Source organism: Colius striatus, chromosome 12 (assembly GCF_028858725.1).
Source record: "Colius striatus isolate bColStr4 chromosome 12, bColStr4.1.hap1, whole genome shotgun sequence".
Taxonomy (NCBI): domain Eukaryota; kingdom Metazoa; phylum Chordata; class Aves; order Coliiformes; family Coliidae; genus Colius; species Colius striatus.
Window position 1 is genome coordinate 16,943,090 of NC_084770.1, and position 18,924 is coordinate 16,962,013.

The window sequence follows — 18,924 nt, forward strand, 5'->3', positions numbered from 1 at the left end:
CTTCCTACTACAGTAATCCCAGCCCCGCATCTCATTGTTCTGCCCTGCCTGCTGTGCTGTCCCCAGTTTGTTTGGCCACCAACCAGCTGAAAGGTTGTTCACTGGCCAGCTGGGATGAGAGTGCAGCCTCTCAGGAGGTCAGACAAATTGCTTTGTGGGCCACGTGCTGTGCGAGCCTGCCAGAATCAGCTGGAAAATAGAATAGAGAGGATGACGAACGTGTCATTGAAGGGCCTTTAAGAAATGTCTCATTCCCACTTTTGATTCCGCTCATGCTACATTTTCAGTGGCATGACAACAATCAAAACCATCAATTCTTGATTTACTCCAAGCAATTCTGTGTGCTATCTGCCATAAATATCTTGGCTTGATCAAATGGAATATGTTGCCTGTGATTAAGCTTCGCATTGCCCCACCTTATAAGGCTGGAATTAAGAAAGGAAATAAATCATTACCTTTCCCTGGCTGCCATCCATCAGCACAAGCATGGACTGTTGGTGGAGATGAGCTCATGCATGACAGTGTGTTAAGTTGTGGGAACCTGTTCCTTGTTACTGACTTGAGATGTATTTATAGATGACTTAACTACAGCTCATCCTGCTGCACTGTCTTCTGTGTAACTCTCATTTCAGATGTATTTCATGTTTTAATGACTTATATGAAGTTTAGTTTCATTTCTTTGTGTAAGACTGATTTTGGCTGCGTTCCTCACTGTTCACAGTGTTTGATTATCTAAAATTAGTGATTGACATTTGTTCTAAGGTGGTACATACCAAGTTTGCAAATCAAACTCCTGCAGAATAGCTATCATAGTTTTTAATATCTTTTTCTTTCAGCACCAGCATTAGATGTTGATTGGCAGAGTAACAACACGTTTGCCTCTTGCAGTACAGACATGTGTATTCACGTCTGTAAACTAGGACAGGATAGGCCCATCAAAACCTTCCAGGGTCACACAGTAAGTACTGGAAATTGGGGCTTGCTCTACAATATTTTTATGAACGAAGGATTGAGGTCCCAATATACTGGCCAGGATACAGCACTGCTATAATGGTTGGGCTTTGGCAACAGGCAACAGATGTACTGATGCAGGTAGTTGTAGTTACAGTCATGGGGAAACTGTCCGTTAGAGCAATTTGCACTCCTATGTGCAGCTTCCTTTACTGGCATAGCAAGTGAGCTTCAGAAGAGGAAGCATGATAACTTTGAGACTTTGCCAAACAGGATTGTGTTGTGTGAGAGAATGCATGGGAAAATGTGATGAACAGGTAGAAAAACATCATTGTGAAGTCAGAGTTAGGGACTGAAATGTTAAACTCCTGTCAGTTACACAGATACTCATAACTGCTGTTCAACTTTATCTTGGTAAACTGTCATTTGTCATGGAAGTGAAGACTCAAGCTTATTCTTCCTGTTCAATTTTAGAATGAAGTAAACGCAATCAAATGGGATCCAACTGGTAATCTCCTGGCATCCTGCTCTGATGATATGACTCTGAAGGTAATGGGAGTTCTGGTGCTGGCTCTGTCTGTGTAGGCCTGGGGAATGCACACCATTAGCTGGGGCACTCCAGCACTAGCACCGTACTTGCCATGTCATCCAATAATTGTTCTTTTAAACATAACAAGATCAGGCAATCCCAGCAAATCCTTTTTAATCAGAGCCAAGCTTTGGTCCAGAGAACTTGTTATAGGTTGCCACCCTGAGACTTGGAGCGTGATTTATTAGGTGCTTTTAGGTCTTTACAGAATCAAGTCATTAATCAGTGAGCTGTCACACTTGATGGTTACTTTTGGTTAAAAGGAAGAGTTTTGGAATGCATATTGTGTAACACATAGAAGAACGAGTGACTAGCTCCTTTCTTGGTTTTCTTTTGTTTTCCCTTCTTTCTAGATAGAATCTTTGGCATCTTATTTCTTAAGAGACTGTATGTACTCTTTGATTTTTACAGTTCATCAGGAATCATTCTACAGTTTTCAATGGTACTTTTCCTCCAAATAACTCATAGCAACGTGCTTTCTTGTAGAACTAGGGTAAACTTGTGAATGCAGAGGATACTGTAGCTTACACAACTTCAAGGCACACTAGAGATCCATATAGAAATACCACCAGGTTAGATGCACTGGAAGAAATGAGGTTGTTTGTGTCTGATGGGCTTCTGCTGTTTCCATGGTACAGATGCTTTTCCATTACTCCCATCCTTTATATTTAGTAGGGATTTAGCAGTGTTTGGTAAGGGTTTCAGGATATGGGATTTTGTGTTGACATTACTGTCCTGCTGGGAGTCCTTGGGGCAGTTATTTCTATCTAGCTCACTGTTATTTAGTCAGAGACAGGGAATGGCTGAATGAATGTCCAGATATCCCCTTCTCTGCTGGCACACAGTCTTGCTCTTGCAATAGAAATCACCTTATCTAAATGTAAACGTTTAAGCATTAAGCCTCCAGTCTAAAGCTAGTTGTCTAGACATCTGTAGTCAACACAGGGACTAGCACCACCGAGGAGCAATTCATCCTCTGCTGAGTTAAGTCAGATGTGATGAGTAAATTCTTGAGAGCATCAGTTGTTTTCTGTTGGCAATGGCTGGAGTCAGAATAGCCAACTTAAGCTGGGCATTTAATACTTACACAGCTGGAACTCAAGTGAGATGAATTCTAGTCTAGAGCTCAAGCTGTTGCTGCTCCTCTCAGTGAGTAGAGAGGAACTGGGCAACATGTCACCATTTGTAGGCTCAGGAAATTCACTTCTTGGTTACTGTTTTGAATTCAGCTCAGCCTGGAAAGGATTTTATCATTTTGTTCAGGAATAATGGAAAGATCAATTGCCTGTAGATATGTCTCTGCATCACTACTCACTTGTGGATCATTTACTTTTCAATAGCAATAGGAATGAATGTCAGATCTTGAAGCTTATGGAAAATGCATATTGATTGATGGATTTATTCTTCTCTCTTGTGATGCCAACTTACTATTACTTAGGGCAGCTAACATAGACTCGTTTCATGGGTACGAGTTTTGGGAAGAGAAACTAGATTTTGATCCCATCCATTTAAGCTGGAAATGTAATTTAAATTCTGTCTACACACTGAAAATCAATCCCCTTTAGTGAGGTATCAGTTCTGAAAAGCATCATTCGTGTAAGCATACACCTTGATTGCATCTTAAATACAGTTGGGCTTGAACATACTCCTGTTAGCATTTTCTAACAAAAGGTGAGCTAAAAGCATTACAGAAACAGATGCCATTAAAAGAAGCATTCAGATGGTTAGCTGCCATAAAAAGTTCCACATTTTGGACAAGTGTAAAAGCCTTCCAAAACTCCTTCTGAAGTGCCAATAGAATCAATTTAGTTGGTTTGTTGCAAGTTGTCATGCAGGAGTTGGAGTCCTAAGACTGTGTGACCTACTGAAGAAACGCCTGGCAAGACAAACCCTGATAACCCAGGAGAAGGTCCTAATGGCTTTTGCAGTATGCATCCATGGCTTTGTATGAAACCAGAAAATGTCTCTGCTGCCCCTTTATCTCACTCGATCTGTGTACCAAGTTAATTTAAAAATAGGACTGTGATATTTTGTCAAGTCAGATATGAACATGTACGTATTGCTCTTCTCACTGCAGCATCTGCTCTCATCCCTGCACTTTCCTAGGGGCTCGTAGTTACTGCATGCAGATTGGTGTCTGTAGACAGCACCTTTATTGTTCATTAACCCTATCAGGGACTTGTAATGCAAAAATGGAGGGTACTGGAATCACGCCTGTCATAATTACTCTAGAAACCCAGCAGTTACAGCAAATGTTTTGAATGGCCTAAAAGGTAGCAGTCAGGCTGCAAATGGCAAAGAAAGATCTAAAATGTATTTTAGTACAATGTTGTGCAAAGTGTCTTTGTGTTTTCTTCTGTTTTTATCATAGATCTGGAGTATGAAACAAGACAGTTGTGTCCATGATTTACAAGCACACAACAAAGAAATTTATACTATCAAATGGAGTCCTACAGGACCAGGAACAAATAATCCCAATGCCAATCTTATGTTAGCAAGGTACTATTCAATCCTGGGTTTAACTGCCTGTTAAGCCTTATTTTTACTTCACTCTTTTTACATGTAGGTTCAAAGAGTGTTTTGAAGAATGTAGGATACTTGATAATGTTGTGTTTGTATTGGTAACAAAAACATGTCAAATTGAGATGTAATTAATCTGTGTTTTTTCCCTTGACAGTGCATCCTTTGATTCTACTGTTAGATTATGGGATGTAGACAGAGGAATTTGTATTCATACTCTGACAAAACATCAAGAACCTGTGTACAGTGTAGCTTTCAGTCCTGATGGCAGGTACCTGGCCAGTGGCTCCTTTGATAAATGTGTACACATCTGGAATACACAGGTATAGCTCCTCTGTCTGTTTAGAAGTTTGTGATTTACTCTTTTATATCAGCAGACTTCCAACTTTTGTTGCTCCATCATGTTTTGACCGCAAAGAGCTTTGCCATTCCTGATGCCCTGATTTGCTTTTACTCTACCTCTGTTAATGGATGTACGTTTAATTTCTCTCTGAGTGATTGCCTATGTTGACCTAGTAATTGTCTTTGCCTTGTCTTTACTTAGCAAAATTAAACAAGCAAAAAAAAAAGAGAAACCAGAAAAGAAAACAAATGAAAATCCCAAACAAAAATAAGCAACCAAAAAAACCAGCAACAAAATATATTCAACAAAGTGTCTGCAAAGTGCCCACCTCCCATCATCTGAAAATCCCTTGTTAACTCTGAACATTGAATTCCTCATGAAATGAGTTTGCTGGATGTAGACATACAAATCTAATAGCTATTTCATTGAATTTCAGTGAAAAACAGGAGAAAGTAAAGTGAGAGAACACAAGGACCAACCAAATGTTTCTACATAACTTTCAAAGAAAGGATGCTATTGCTCATATTGTGTTTCTGTCAGAAAAAGGGCTGGTTGCAGATGAAGGTCTAAAGACGTTGTTATTAGGCAAGATGTGAACTCTGACTACTGGGAATTGGGTATTAATTTTTGAGGGGCTCATTTTAGTAATGGGAAGTGGTCACAACTATCCCTGGTTTTGCCTTCTGAACTTCTAAAAGCAGTGGGGATGTTTTACATGTTGTACAAATGTTACTTGCTTGCTTGGATTTCGTTACAGTAATTTTGTGGTTTGTGCCCTTTCAGACAGGTGCCCTAGTTCACAGTTATCGGGGAACAGGAGGGATTTTTGAGGTTTGCTGGAACGCAGCGGGAGACAAAGTTGGAGCGAGTGCTTCAGATGGTTCAGTAAGTACTGCTTCACTTGCTTGCCACTGTAACAACAGCGTCTTCGGGAAGTCTTTTAGCTGTCGATGGGGACAATTTGCTTCTGTAGCTGAAGTTTGAAAACAGCTATCTCTTCTTTAAATTTTCACCTATGAGGGTGCTGTGATGTAAGGAGAATGTCTTCATTCCACCTTCATGCATTACTGTTCTAAAGCCTCCAAAAGCCTCAGAAGGTGAAGACGCCTCTAATTTAGACTTTCTGTCCTTACTGGGGCTTACTGTGGAAATGTGTTCTGTGTGGCTGCTCTTCTTCTTGTAGCCTGGAAACAAGTTAATTTCTGTCTCTTTTGCCCTTTTCAAGTAAAAATGTTCAATCCGGGTGATATTATTATAATGGGTGATAGGAGTGAAGTATCTTTTGCATTGCATTCAGCAGAAAGTACAGCAAAACAAAATATGAATTTCTAAATGCTCTTAATTAAAAAGTTCTTAAAAATGACAGGAGTTCTGTGGAAATAACAGTCTGCTTATGATGCTCAGAAGGGAAAAAAGTCAGAGCTGTAAGTAGTGGTGAGTGCACCTGCTGTCACCCCGTGTGCTGCTCTGTCACGTTGCCTCTGAGCGTTCTGACCTCATCCTGCGGAGTGATGCCAACCTAACGATGCAGGGCTTGAGGCTGTGTGCCTCTTCTGTGCCGTGGTTTCAAAAGAAAGGAGAATAGAGCCTAAGGAAAAGCAAAATTCAAATTAAATGAGACTAATAAAGGAATTGTATTTTGAAGTGCTGTAGCTTAAAGTTACAAATATCAGCAAAAGCACTCTTGGTAGCCTGGAGTCACGGGTGGTACCATAACACGGATGCCAAAGGGCTCTCCTGCCCTGCCAGCCCCGTGCTGGTGAGTAAGACTGCTTCCTGAGAGTTCAGAACAGAAAACAGGAAGTTCTGAATTGTAAAGAGACTAAATTAGAGAACTACTGTTGGTCTTTATATCATTTTAGTCTTGTAAGTATAGACAATACCACAAAAGGAGCAGAAGCTCAAGGCATACTCTGAGTAGAAATTAGTTATCACTTCCCCCTAGATGCCTCTTTTATATATGTGCTGTGTAACTTTTTCAGTCTTCCAGGTAGTTTGGCCTAAGAAGCTGATTGTACTGAAACCAGATAGGTTTTCATTTAGTTTCTGCTCTCTTAAAAATGATGAGCTTATTCTGTTTTATGTTTTTTGCCAATGAAAGCCCTTCCCATCTCCTCTGTTTTAAATGTACGTATACCTGGTAATAACTAAGGGTATACAGACACTTTTGAACTATTTGATGACTAAAAGCATAGCTTGTGAGTGATTATATTTTACTTGTAGATTCCTATACCTGGCAGGAGTAGAGGCACTACTTAGTGAAGGTTTTGAGAAGATTAATTTGTATATCATTAACTGTTTTTTCAGAATTGTTCAGACCAATTCTAGTAGTTGTCCACATATTTTTCATTTAATTTGACTATTTCTTTGTAACTTGGACTCAAGAAAAATTCTCAGCCTCATGATATTAAATAACAGGCAAACAGCTTTCATTATTGAGATCACCCCTTAGTGATGTCATTAATGTTTACAAGTACATAAAGGGTGGGTGTCAGGAGGATGGAGCCAGGCTGTTCTCAGTGATGGCCAGTAACAAGACAAGGGGCAACAGGTTAAAGCTGGAACGTAAGAGGTTCCAAAGAAACATAAAGAAAAACTTAATCCCTATGAGGATGACAGAGCACTGGAAGGGGCTTCCCAGATGGGTTGTGGAGTCTCCTTCTCTGGGGACATTCAGACCCAGCTGGATGAGTTCCTGTGTGACCTATTCTAGGTGGTCCTGCTCTGGCAGGAGGGTTGGACCGGATGATCTTTCAATGTCCTTTCCAACCCTTAAGATTCTGTGATGAGCTGTTGTTGATCTTTCGTTAGTAATTGATAAGGCAGCAGTACCCTGCACACCCAGCTCTGGCTCAGCCAGGCTCAGCTGATGATGTTTCTCCCAATCTATTGTTAGTAGACATAAGATTCAGCTTCCACAATCTGTGTAAAGTGCAATTTCTGGATGTGTCTTTGTTTTTCTTGCAGGTTTGTGTATTAGACCTACGGAAATAGCGCTACTAGTTGGAAGCCATGGACCGACTATGAATGTGTACATAGCCAAAATGACTGTCCCTGACCCATGTACTGCTATAGTCCCAATTGAACCATGGCCAGTCCACTACAGCCAAACGTAAAAGAAATATATACATATACTGTATATAAAAAAAGGAAAAAAAAAAAAAAGAAATGACACCCTGAAGAGGATGACAGAGTTTTGTCACAGCTTGTGAATCCTGTTCACCAAGTGCTGGAATCTGCTGTGCCCCAAAATAACATGTGAAGGTTTTGGATATGAAAAACAGAAGAGAGAGTGAGAGAGAGAAATATACCATATACAAGAGCAGACCCATATACATACCAAATTCAGAAGATACTAATGGCAGCCTTCATTACCCCTTCCCTCCCCTTGAAATCCATCACGACGATGGACTGTGGGGTATTTTTGTTTTCCTTCTCAGTAGCTGAGCAGTTTGTGTATACAGAGAACATGGACTTACAGAAATCTGCAGCAGTAGTTTTGTTCTTTGCTTTTAAACATTGGGTTTTCTGTTTTGTTTGGTTGAGTTTACGGATGCATGAAGTAAGGGAGTGAATTAGTTTTTTGTTTATATATATTTTTTTCACCTTGGAAAACAATGTTTCTTTGAAACATGTTTTAATGCATTCTTTGAAGAGGTAGATTGAACCTGATGATAACGTTTGGTACCTTTTGTGGCTCCCAGAGCACAATTTTGTGAACAGAGAGAAGGGTGGAAAAGGGATTACGGAGGGAGAAGAAAAAGCAAACAAAAAAAATCCTTCTTCAAGGCGTGATATTTCACGTCCTGCTCATCCACAAAGTGTGACAGTAATGGGCATAATGCTATGTTTTGTTTTCTGATGACATGGCTGAAATGCAGTAGTTCCTTATTTGGGACATAATTCTGCCAAACTCAAGAGTAGAAGGGCACAAAAATCTGGAAAAGAGAAATACGGGGATGCAGGAAAAAAACCAAACCAACCAAAAGACAAAAAAAGAAGAAAAGATGCATCTTCTGTTGCTTTAAGACCATAGCTGAAATATGGTTAAATTGTGCACTATTGTGAAAAGGAGCAAAGTATAGCTGGGGGATCATTTTTAAGTGGGTAAGATCTTTCTGGACAAGGGTTCATGCCACAGCTTCTTTGAGAGTTTCCCATCGTTATTTGTAGGAGCTTAGATGTATAATTGTAACCAAACTCCAGTATTAAAAGTATCTCATGTAATTTTTTTTCTTTATTAAAATAAAACCTTTGGCATATATTTGATAACACTGCCATTAAGAGGCAAAATGTTTACTACCTTAGATTTAAAAAAACCCTTAAAACAGAGGACTTGCTTCAAGTTTATTTTAATAGCAGTGATTCAGCTTATTTAAAAGATGAATACTTGCACTAATTCCCCTGCTGCTCCAGTCCTGCAGTTTATTGTATCTTGTGACTACATTTTTTTCCAAATATAGGGTAGATGTAAGCTGCTATTTTTTTAATAATCACTACTATATAGTGTCTTTTACTCTGTTTACAATATCAAGTATTTTTCTTACAATGACAGATGTATATGGCAAACCTTTTTCTGCTCATGTGATTAAAAGTATACTGATAGTGATTTGATTTGTAAATGATAGCATGAGGTCGTGTTTATGCGTATGTGTAGTCGAAAAGGTTGCGTCATGTCTTGCATAAGATTCCAAGAGTGTAAATTTATAAAAAGAGAGGTTGTCAAATTTATGTCACAGGCATTTTACTTAAGGAATGGTTTATATTACAGAGCTTTGCAAAGTTACCAGTTTTATAACACTATTTCAATCACAAATGATTTTGTGGCTTATGATTGCTAGTCTCTAACCTTTTTTTTCTCCCCCCTCCAAGTTAAGTATAAATTGATTTAATTGAGATTATGCAGCTTTAACATTTTAACCATTGTCCTTTAGGCATTGATTTCTGCTATTTCCATGGAATAAACATGACTTGAAGCAAGTCTGAGTTTGGCTAAGGTAGGGTAGCAATTTGCCAGTGGTAAAGAGAAGTCAACAATGCATTCTTTATCTGCACCCCAGGATTACAATACTATCGTACCCAGCATTTCAAACCAACAAGAAGTCATATCCATAAAGACCCATAAAATCCACGGTGGTTCGGTGCCAGCTGTTCGTAGGGGTTTGGAACACATTACCAATGTTTAGAGCAATTACCCTGTGAGTTACAATATGTAGGAAACCTAATATATTGAGTGTCTGGCACTTGAAATACTGCTTTTATTGCTGGAGGTCCATGACTGTGGCTGACCTCTGTCATTTAATGAAAAAGAAAATAAAAATAAAAAAAGAAATTCTGTGCAATAATTTTAAACTGTGCTCCCAGGAATAGACACAAATGTTTTGAGTATGTTTAAGCTGCATTTTTTCGTTTAGCAATGCATTTGTCAATTGCACTGAATTTAAACCTGAAAGTCAGAAGTGATTCTTGATAGTACTTTTGTATTTTAATATGGACAGTTTATTCATTTTCATACAAGTTATTGGATGATTCTTTCAGCCAATCTAAACAATTGTGGTGGAATTCTGTGACATAGCTGCAAAATCATACAGCCATGTTTTAGGGTATTGCCATTTTTTCCTCTTTCTCAATCATCAGCTGTTTTGGTTGTAATTCTAGTCGCTTAAGCATAGTATCACATACTCGACAATAGCTTCACCAGAGCTTCAGTGGGGCAGGGCCAGGGGTTTGAGGTGCTGGAAGCCCAGCCCAGCAGGAACGTCAGGTCTGGCAACTTGAGTGCAGCAGAGGCGCCGGCCAAGGCCCGGCCCGCGCTGCCCAGCTGCCCTGGGATGGTGCCAGCTTCCACCCAGCTTCCACTGGCACAGGATCTGGCCAGTAGATCTTTTGTTGTTGCCCTGTACTAGCATGCCACAGTGCTGCTCCTGCTCGAGCCTCTCCTCGCCTCTTGTTTTCTTCCCAGTTCGATTGCATGTGTGCCACTTGTGCTCAGTCCTGTGCTTACGTGAAGCAAAAAGAAAAGAGAACTATGACATTAATTATTATCTTTCATAGCACAAAGACCTCGGGTTTGGTAGTGAGGTAGACTGTCCACATTGTTCCTTTAGATTGAGCATGCCAGATGTCAGCAGGACCCTAACTGCGCGTGAACGTCTGCACGTGCTTAGTCTTACCTAGTGAGGGACTGCTGCGCCTGTTTCCAGGTGTAAAGGCAAACGTCTGCATCAACCTTGCAGACGTTACAGGCCCCGTTTTTCCCAGTTCCACATGTTAATGGGCAAATAACGCAACAGGGGGAAAGGAAAGGGGAAAACTGGGCTCAAAATTAACATTGGAATTAGACGTGAGCTGCTCTTGAGTTCACCGTCTTTCTATGCATCCATCTCAGAATCCCGTTTCCCTCATTTCTGCATAGTTAGGTCCAGGTTTCTGTAGAGTTCCTGTGTTTTCTATTTTTTCCTTTACCTTTTTCTGCATTTTTAAATTGATGTAAAGATTCCCAGCCAGTGGACTTTTTAGTGTAGTTAAGAGAATATCTAGGTCCTCATAAAAGCTTTTTTAGACTCTTTGTAATGTTGATAAACTCAGTTTATTCTGGGACTACAACTGTGCAGGGTTATTTAGCATGTCTACTAGATGATTGGAAATCTTATATGAAACACTAAAAGTGCCTCTTTTTCTGGGTTGGGTGGAGGGAGGTAATAGTTACCAGAGTCAGAATGACATGGCATTTTGAAGCATGTTTCTTGATTTCGTGACACTTTAATGCATCTTGAGAGAAAGGCCAAAGATTTCTACCAATTTTAATTAATTTTCATTTTAAAAAGCACTCCTTTTTCCTTACACTGCTTACCTCATGCTAGGGTGTTGGATGGGATGCTGTACCTTTGAAATGTCCTTTGTGTTTAGGAGGAGTTTAGGTGGCATAGGGTGGTTGTGCTGGTTTGCCCGAGGAGCAATCACAGCAGCCGTTGCCTTTGGTATTGCTGAATGAAGGAGTTTCATTGAAGTGGCAAACTGGCTTCTCAGCTTGTAAATACAAGGTCGTGTGTTTTTGTCTGTTTAGCGAAGAGGAGCCTTGGGACCTGATTTTTCCAGTCTTTACTTAACCAGAAATCCCATTGTCTTTCACTTTCCGAGAGAACCTTGCCAGGATGAGGACGGGAGGCACTGGTTCATGCCAGCCAAAGCCTCCCCAGGGCCTCAACAGGGCTTTAGCCAGGGCAGTGCCTGCTGGGGTGAGCCCAGAGCCCCTTTGTCATCGACAGCTTCTCCCTTCGCAAAGCCCCGTAGAGCCCTTCCCCAGCGGGGATCGGTTTCACACTCTCCAGAAGTCTGAAGAAAGCAGAAGCAACATTGTGGCATGTTAGAAGCAAAATAAGGCTTCGGGAGACAGCAGTAAATCTCCATCAAGATCCCTGACGTTTCCCATAGGGAGAGAACCGTGGAGCAGCCTTCCCCTCTCCCTGTGCCCAGAGCCAGCGCTGCGGTGTCCTGGGCGCTGGGGCTGCCCTGGCTGCGGCTGGCGCACCGGGGAGAGCCGCCGCCTCCTGCGGGTTGCAGCTGTAGTGTGTTAATAGTGCTTCAGATCGGTAGTTTTGAGCACATAATTCGCTTTCTCTCCGCCTTTAAGTTTGAAGCTTGACAATAACTTTGAGGCATGTTTTTGTTTTTATCTTTTTTTTAAGTACTCATTCATTTCTACTTCATCCCTTTTTGACATTTGTGGGTAAATACAAGCAAACAGTCTGCATGTCGTTGCTAGTCCAGTGTACTTTGCAATCTTGTCCTCAACAGACTGCAGTGTGCAGAACAGTAATTCTAGAATACAGAAGTAATTTTCTCTCTCTCCTGACATTGACATTGTAGTTGTAATGGTTTCATTTGGAGTTACAAATCCTTTGGGTCTAATTCTGTGAGCCTACCTATAGCACTGGATTAAAATGTCTGCATCATTTCTTCAGTTATCCAGTTAAATTACAACTGTTGTAAAAGTGTAAACCAGCCCATGACAGTTTTTTGTACTTGTTTAAAGGACTTTTATTGTTCAGTTTTCATGGTTATTGTCTAAAGAAGACTGATATAGATGTTCTATACTGTCCTGGACCATGTTAATTACACTTTATGATGTATTTTGGTTCTACATCACAATGATTTGTCCCCAAGGCCCTTATATCCCTTCTAGGCACATTTTCTGTTGCGGTTTCCCTTTGCATTGTATTGCTTTGACAACTGTAATTTGAATCAGATCTGAAAGAGGTCCAGAATAAAATATATTTTGATATTACCTTGGCTGAATGTTATATACTAGTAACTCGAACTGCTTGGGATGGAGGATTTACAGGCCATGAAAGCGGGGAAATGAGAGACTGAAACACGATTTTTATCGCTTAGTTTGACGTGTTTTCCCATGGGACAGTGGGGAAGAGGCGGCAGGAGGGAGAACACCGAGAGCTGCATCTCTTCATGAACACAGTAGAGCCTCTGGGATGGGGATGCTGTCTCTGCCACCATTTCCCACTCTGCCTTTGCTTTAGACAAACTGATTTCTCGTGCGTGTATGTTTGCAGGCTTCACCCTCTCCTTACCTGTACGCTTGCGGAACAGACACAGGCTGGTGGTACCCACAGCTGCTTCCCCAACTCCTTGGAAGACGTTGGAAGTGTGGGAACAGTGTCTGTGTGGTAATATAGTCACAGCTCAGAGATCCGTTCATACAGTCATTCGATCTCATAGTGGAAAGGAATGTTACTCGTGTTGCTGTGCTTCACATGTTTGCAACCATTTAGGTTTACACATGAAATAACATCTATGCATAATATCCTCTTAACTCCTTTAGAGTTGTGGGTCATGTCACAATCCAAGAGAGTGAACCCAGGTTTGTTTTCAGTGTTGCTGTAACTTTACAGCAAAATTACCACTTCTTCACCATTTATTGGCTCTAATGTGTTCAGAAGTAATAACTTCCTTATTTCAGTAATGTCATCAAACCCAATTTGTTTTAATATGTTGAAATTCGCTGTTGGAAACAGTGGATTGAAAATGGAGGGACGGCATTTTACAAGTGCAGGAGTCCCTTCCCCTGCAGTCTGAGCATGCTTTGGGAGGTCTGTGTCGCCGTCTGAATCCTGAGAGTGCAATATTGAGGTGGTTTCATGGGTTTGATATGGGCTAATGTCACAGTACCTGAAGTTTGTGTGTCTTGAAATGTCCTTAGTGAGAGTGCTCCCCTCTGGAGCCCATCCAACCTGAGCTGCAGGATCCAGAGTTGGTGGTGCAGCAGGTAGGTGTTAGATTGACACGGAAGCGATGCCCACTTCCCTCTGTGAGGAGGAGACTGCATCTCAGGTATGTCTCGTGTTATGCCACTACTGCCTTAATCTTCCCTTTGAAGCTTAGTTGTCCTCATGTTCCAACAATATGACTTTATAGTTCTGCAGGAAATCATGATCTCGGGTATTCATCAAGTCCATGTTCCCCATCTCACAGGGAAATGATTTAACAGAGGTCTAAGCAACATCTTTAGTTCCCTGTTGTCAGCACAAGGCAGCTGTAACAGAAGCATAATTTAGGAGGAATTTATTGATGATTCTGTACAGAATGGCAATGCCCCAGTTCGTACAATTTGTCCTTAAGGAAAGCTGATCCAGGAGATCTGCAGAGCAGAGCCTTTCTTAGGTATTTGAGTAACTGAAAATGAGTATCCCAAAGGATTGTTTGAAGGATTATGGAAGACATGGGTTTTTAATAGACATAGTGTGAACATGTTCAGCTCTCAGATTCGCTTTTTAGATACCGAGTCAAGACTTTGGTCAAGATGTCAAGAAGTCTCAGTAGAGGTGAAGTACTTTAAACAGACTGTTTTCCTGCTTCCACAGGGGTTTTCTGCCTTGCTCTAGATGCAAGAACCCTGATTTTTACCTTGAGAGCTGCATTTTGAGCTTTTAGAATTACATATCGTTCAACATTTCAAGGCTGGTTTCAGTGTATGTTTCACTGGCCTAGCGACAGCTCGGATCAAGCATTCTCTCTGCCCCTTCAGAGAATGAAAGGCCTCACTTACAGCAATGCTGAGGGGAAATTTGCAATGACTTCAGTGCAAGCAGACCTAGGGCAGCACTTCTGAAAAGAAATGTTGGTGGACAAAAGCGTTTTTTTCCTGACAACTCTGAAGGCTCTGTGTATTAAATACGGTGTTTCCTCTTCTGCTCTATCGAAGTGCACATACAACAAATCTAACACACTGTTTGCTCTTTGCCACATGTTGTCTCACTCAGCCTTGATAGCAAGCATTCAATTTGCAGGATCCGTTTAGTTTCAGTTCTGCCGACAAGAACATTTGAAGGTGTAGGGGACAGCCTTTATTAAATGCCAGGCATGGGTAGAGTGCAAGTTGTCTGACTGTGGCTCTTGGTTCCCCAAAGCTGTGTTGGATCTTTACAGCCTCTTGCTCACAGAGTTTGGATGTTGTATCATTTCCAATTACAAAGCTACCAGGAGCACAGTGTCTGCCAGCTGTGAGGCTTCACAGCACTGTGGAAATAGGGAAATTCTCTAGAAATATGAAAAAGACTTCTTAATGATATTGCCACCGTACATTCCAAGGGATTCAGTTGGGAGCTGCAGTAGATTCTGACATGTATCCCTGAATTTCTTGTAGGTGAATTGTTTTTAAGGGAGGAAATTCCCACCTCAGGGAAAATACTGAAGAACTGCAATTCCTGATGCTGAGTTTACTTTTTAAATTGTTGTTAGAAAGTTTTGCAGTTCTTTCACTTTCTATTGCTCCATCACATCCATCTTCAGTTCACTCAAGTACTGCAGCAAAGCCAGATGCTGATTAGGTAGGTAGCAGCAAACTGCTTTTTAGCAGTAAGTAATTTGAATCCAGAAGCCAATTCCCAGGGCAAAGAAGTAGGAGTTTGTTGCTATTGTGTTGTTTACCATCTTGTGCTCCATTTGGTGAATCTCCCTGTGTGCTGAATTAAATCATCTAATATTTTATTCAATTAAATATTCTATTTCAGATCCTGCAGCTAATGTAACGGGAAATCACTCACTATAGTTTTCATAAAGAACAAATTGTAACTTTGCACTGTTGTTAAGCATGGAAATGCCCAGTTGGGTAAGGTGTGTAGTGTCAGTTACATGGAGGTTAGTTTGTTGCTGGTGCCTGGGCAGCAGCTCTGCCTGCCAGTGTGGGATTTGTTTGTATGATATTTAGGTATATGATACTGCAAAATACTTATTTGACCCATTTATTTAGCTCTTGTTGACCTGCTTCTACAGGGAGGTTGGACTAGATGATCTCTAAAGTTCCCTTCAACCCTATCATTCTATGATTCTTGGCTTATTACTGTTTGCTTGTCTAGGTGGATAAGTTAGCTCTGTGTTTCCATCAGTGCCTCTCTCCATAAAGGTAAGTTATGCCTCTGAACTGGACAAGAGATAAGAAATCTGTGCCCAGAGAGCTGTGTTAGTTTGAAGATCAACTCCTTATGTGGCTTTGTGTTGTTTGCAGCTGGATCACCTTTTACATTCAGTCTCCAGCTTTTCAGCCATTTTATTCCACTTTATGCCAGAGGGCCTTTAAAAAAGCAGGATGCAATGGAATACTTGTGCTTTGGGAGGTTCTGTTTGAAAGTAGCGAGGATGGGAAACAGCTGCAATGGTCTTGAAGGGAACTCACAGTGCGCCTGTGTGTCCATTCCTGCCACCCAGCCACCCATTCCAGTGCTGCCAGCGCCAGGACGTTAAAGCACTCTGCTGTCAAATCCCAGTCTTCTTGGCTGCAATTAAGAACTTCCTGTTTCATCCACCCTGAATGTGGGCAGACAGGAAAAAGCTGCATTTCTCATTGTTCACAGCAGCCTTTTACATGTTTGAAATCTGTTGTTGTGTCTTTTCTTTAGGCTGAACCATCCTCAGCACATCTTAATTCATCAACAGCAGCTGCTCTGCTTGACAAACAATCTAATGAGTGCTGAAATAAGGATCTTGTTTATGAGAGATGGGGTCTCTGGCATGAGTGGGGTGGGGGAGGCTGAAAATGAAACAAGACTCCTTGGTTTGCAGTTCTGCTGTAATAAATACAAACAATGGCTCACTGATTGATGAGTTTGTATTGGGCATCCCAGCAGAGATTGCACCCCAATGTTCTTGGAAGTGTTACATAAATACCTTTCTTCTCTTCCATGAGCTTTCCTTTGCACTGTTCCCCCTTTCCTGGTTTTCATCTGGTGACAGGTTTTCTCCAGAGTTGCCCAGTAGGTGTATGGCAAAGCTAGGAGTAAAACTCAAAGTTCCCTACTCTGAAGACATTTACCCTAAAATAGGATGGAGGACAGGATGAAGCTTTTATCTGCTCGTGGCTCCAACCTGGGACTGCCTTCTCAAATGAACACTGCTATGGAAATAGTCCAGACACAGGGAGGATGGGAAAGGGCACCCTGGGAACTGGAGATGTATGTGTGGTGCATTGGAACAAGACAGAGCAGTGAATTCATAGAATGCTCTGGTGATACGCTCATGTGCTTGGTAAGGGGACTAAGAAAGAGAGAAAATTTCAATCCAAATGGGAATTAGTTAAGAGAGAAACTGTAAGTTAAAATCAAGTATCTGAATTATCTCTCTAGTACTGTACTTTGTGGCCACAGCCCTGATGGCTGTGGAGCAGCCCTTGAAAGGCCACCAGAGCAGCCAGCTCCAGGCATCCTGCTACTCATCCTAGCTAACACAGCATCTAGCATGTGTTCCGAGTAAAAGAACAGTGAAAAGCTTACAAAAGGAGAGATGAAGTTCCCTACTGTGAGCCGCTTCAGCTTGCTGGCCCAGCAGAAAAACACTGACTGGTTTGATTATCTATTTTTCCCTTCCCAGCATGGAAGAGCAGAGGTGGGGGCAGCAGAAATGCTCAGGTCCAGAGTGAGCTGTTAGACCCTTACTGCACCCATGGCCTAAGCCCATGTCCTGGTTTTGGCTGGGGGAGAGTTGATTTTCTGCATAGCACCTGATGTGGGGCCATGTTTTGGATTTGTACTGGAAACAGTGTGGATAATACAGATGTTTTGGTTGCTGCTGAGCAGTGCTTATACAGTCAAGGCTTTGTGTGCTTCTCGCCCCACCAGTGAGTGGTTTGGGGTGCACAAGGAGTTGTGATGGGATAGAGCCAGGACAGCTGACTGCAACTGACCAAAAGAATATTCCAGACCAGATGATATCTTGTTCAACATATAATGATGGGGAAAAAAGAAGGGGGGGGCGGGAAGTTTGAAGTGAGGGCATTTGTCTTTTCCATAAAGCATTACAGTTGATGGAGCCCTGCTTTGCTGGGAATGGCTGAGCACCTGCCTGCCCAAGAGATATGGTGAATGAATTCCTTGTTTTGCTTTGCTTGTGCACACAGCTTTTGCTTTACCTATTAAACTGCCCTTTTTTCACCCCATGAGTTTTCTCACTTTTACTCTCCTGATTCTCTCCCCCATGCCCGAGGGGATTTGAGTTGAGTGGCTGCATGGTGTTTGGTTTCCAGCTGGGGTTAAACCACGGCAGCCTGATATGTGCAGAGATCTCTGGATGTATCCTCCAGAAAACGGACACCTGAGGGTGCTCTTATGTCTATAGTTATGTGGAGAAAGACTGAAAAAAACAGGTATAAACTGTACTTTCAGTATGCAGATCACTTCTGGTTGCTTATTGGCTGCTCTGCTCTTGCCTGTAATGGGGAGCGAGCCGAAACCTTCCTCTGAGGGGCCTGAGCGTGGCTGCTGCTGCCATGGGGAATGAATCAGAAGAAAAGGCATCTCCTTTATCAGCCCTAATTGAGAGAAGGATTTTAAGGATCCAGCAGTCTCAACAGTGGTGAAGGGGGTAGATGTGTGCTGTTTTCTCAGCTGCTTCCATATCCACAAGTGCAGACTAGAGGAGGAAGGGGTTTTTCAGTTTAATTTATTATCACTGCCACAGAGAGAGATTTCCCATTAGATTTGTGAGTTTCCACTCTTCCCAGACTTGCAGCTCCAGCTCAGATGGCTGCAGCAGTGCTATACTTAGTCCCCAGAAGCCTCAAGCCTTTGTTTTCTTTCCTCTGGTGTTAGGGCAGTAGTTGTGCTCTGTGCAGCCTCCCAAGCAGCCGCGGGCCTGGGGCGAGAGCAGGAGCATCCAGCTCAGGAGCTGCTGCCAGGCCTCCCAGCAAGACTCTCCTCCTGAGGGCCATTTCCAGAGACTCGAAAAACAAATTGGTCAGGACTAATAGAGCTGGGCTTTAAGTTCCAGGGTGCAGGAGTGTGATGCATTAAGGCATTGTAATACCTCTTCTGACCCTAGAGTGTTGCTGCTCACATGCAACTATCCAGTACCCAGTCAGCCTAAGTGTGGACATAGGCTAAAAGAGCAATGTGGTGTTCCAGTGACTTGTGCAATCTCAATTCAGCTACAGGTAGGAAACAGAAAAGTATCTTTGAACAGGAGCAAATGTAGTCAGTAAGTTTCATAACATAAGTGGTGTTATTATTTCTTATTT

At 41.8% G+C, this 18,924-nt stretch overlaps 1 protein-coding gene across 5 annotated transcripts in view; it reads left to right on the forward strand.

The window, feature by feature from the left end:
* Positions 1-12,690, forward strand: part of TBL1XR1 (TBL1X/Y related 1) — a 113,815-nt gene extending 101,125 nt beyond the window's left edge. For 4 of the 5 annotated variants that reach the window (XM_062005530.1, XM_062005531.1, XM_062005533.1 and 1 more), the window contains 6 exons: positions 837-958; positions 1,426-1,500; positions 3,912-4,039; positions 4,218-4,383; positions 5,187-5,288; positions 7,371-12,690. In XM_062005530.1, the coding sequence (XP_061861514.1) occupies positions 837-958; positions 1,426-1,500; positions 3,912-4,039; positions 4,218-4,383; positions 5,187-5,288; positions 7,371-7,397 (620 nt within the window). In that variant the 3' untranslated portion in view covers positions 7,398-12,690. Of the gene's footprint in view, positions 1-836; positions 959-1,425; positions 1,501-3,911; positions 4,040-4,217; positions 4,390-5,186; positions 5,289-7,370 lie in introns of those variants that run through there. The other variant, XM_062005535.1, reaches the window with a different exon arrangement.
* Positions 12,691-18,924: the final 6,234 nt, after the last annotated feature.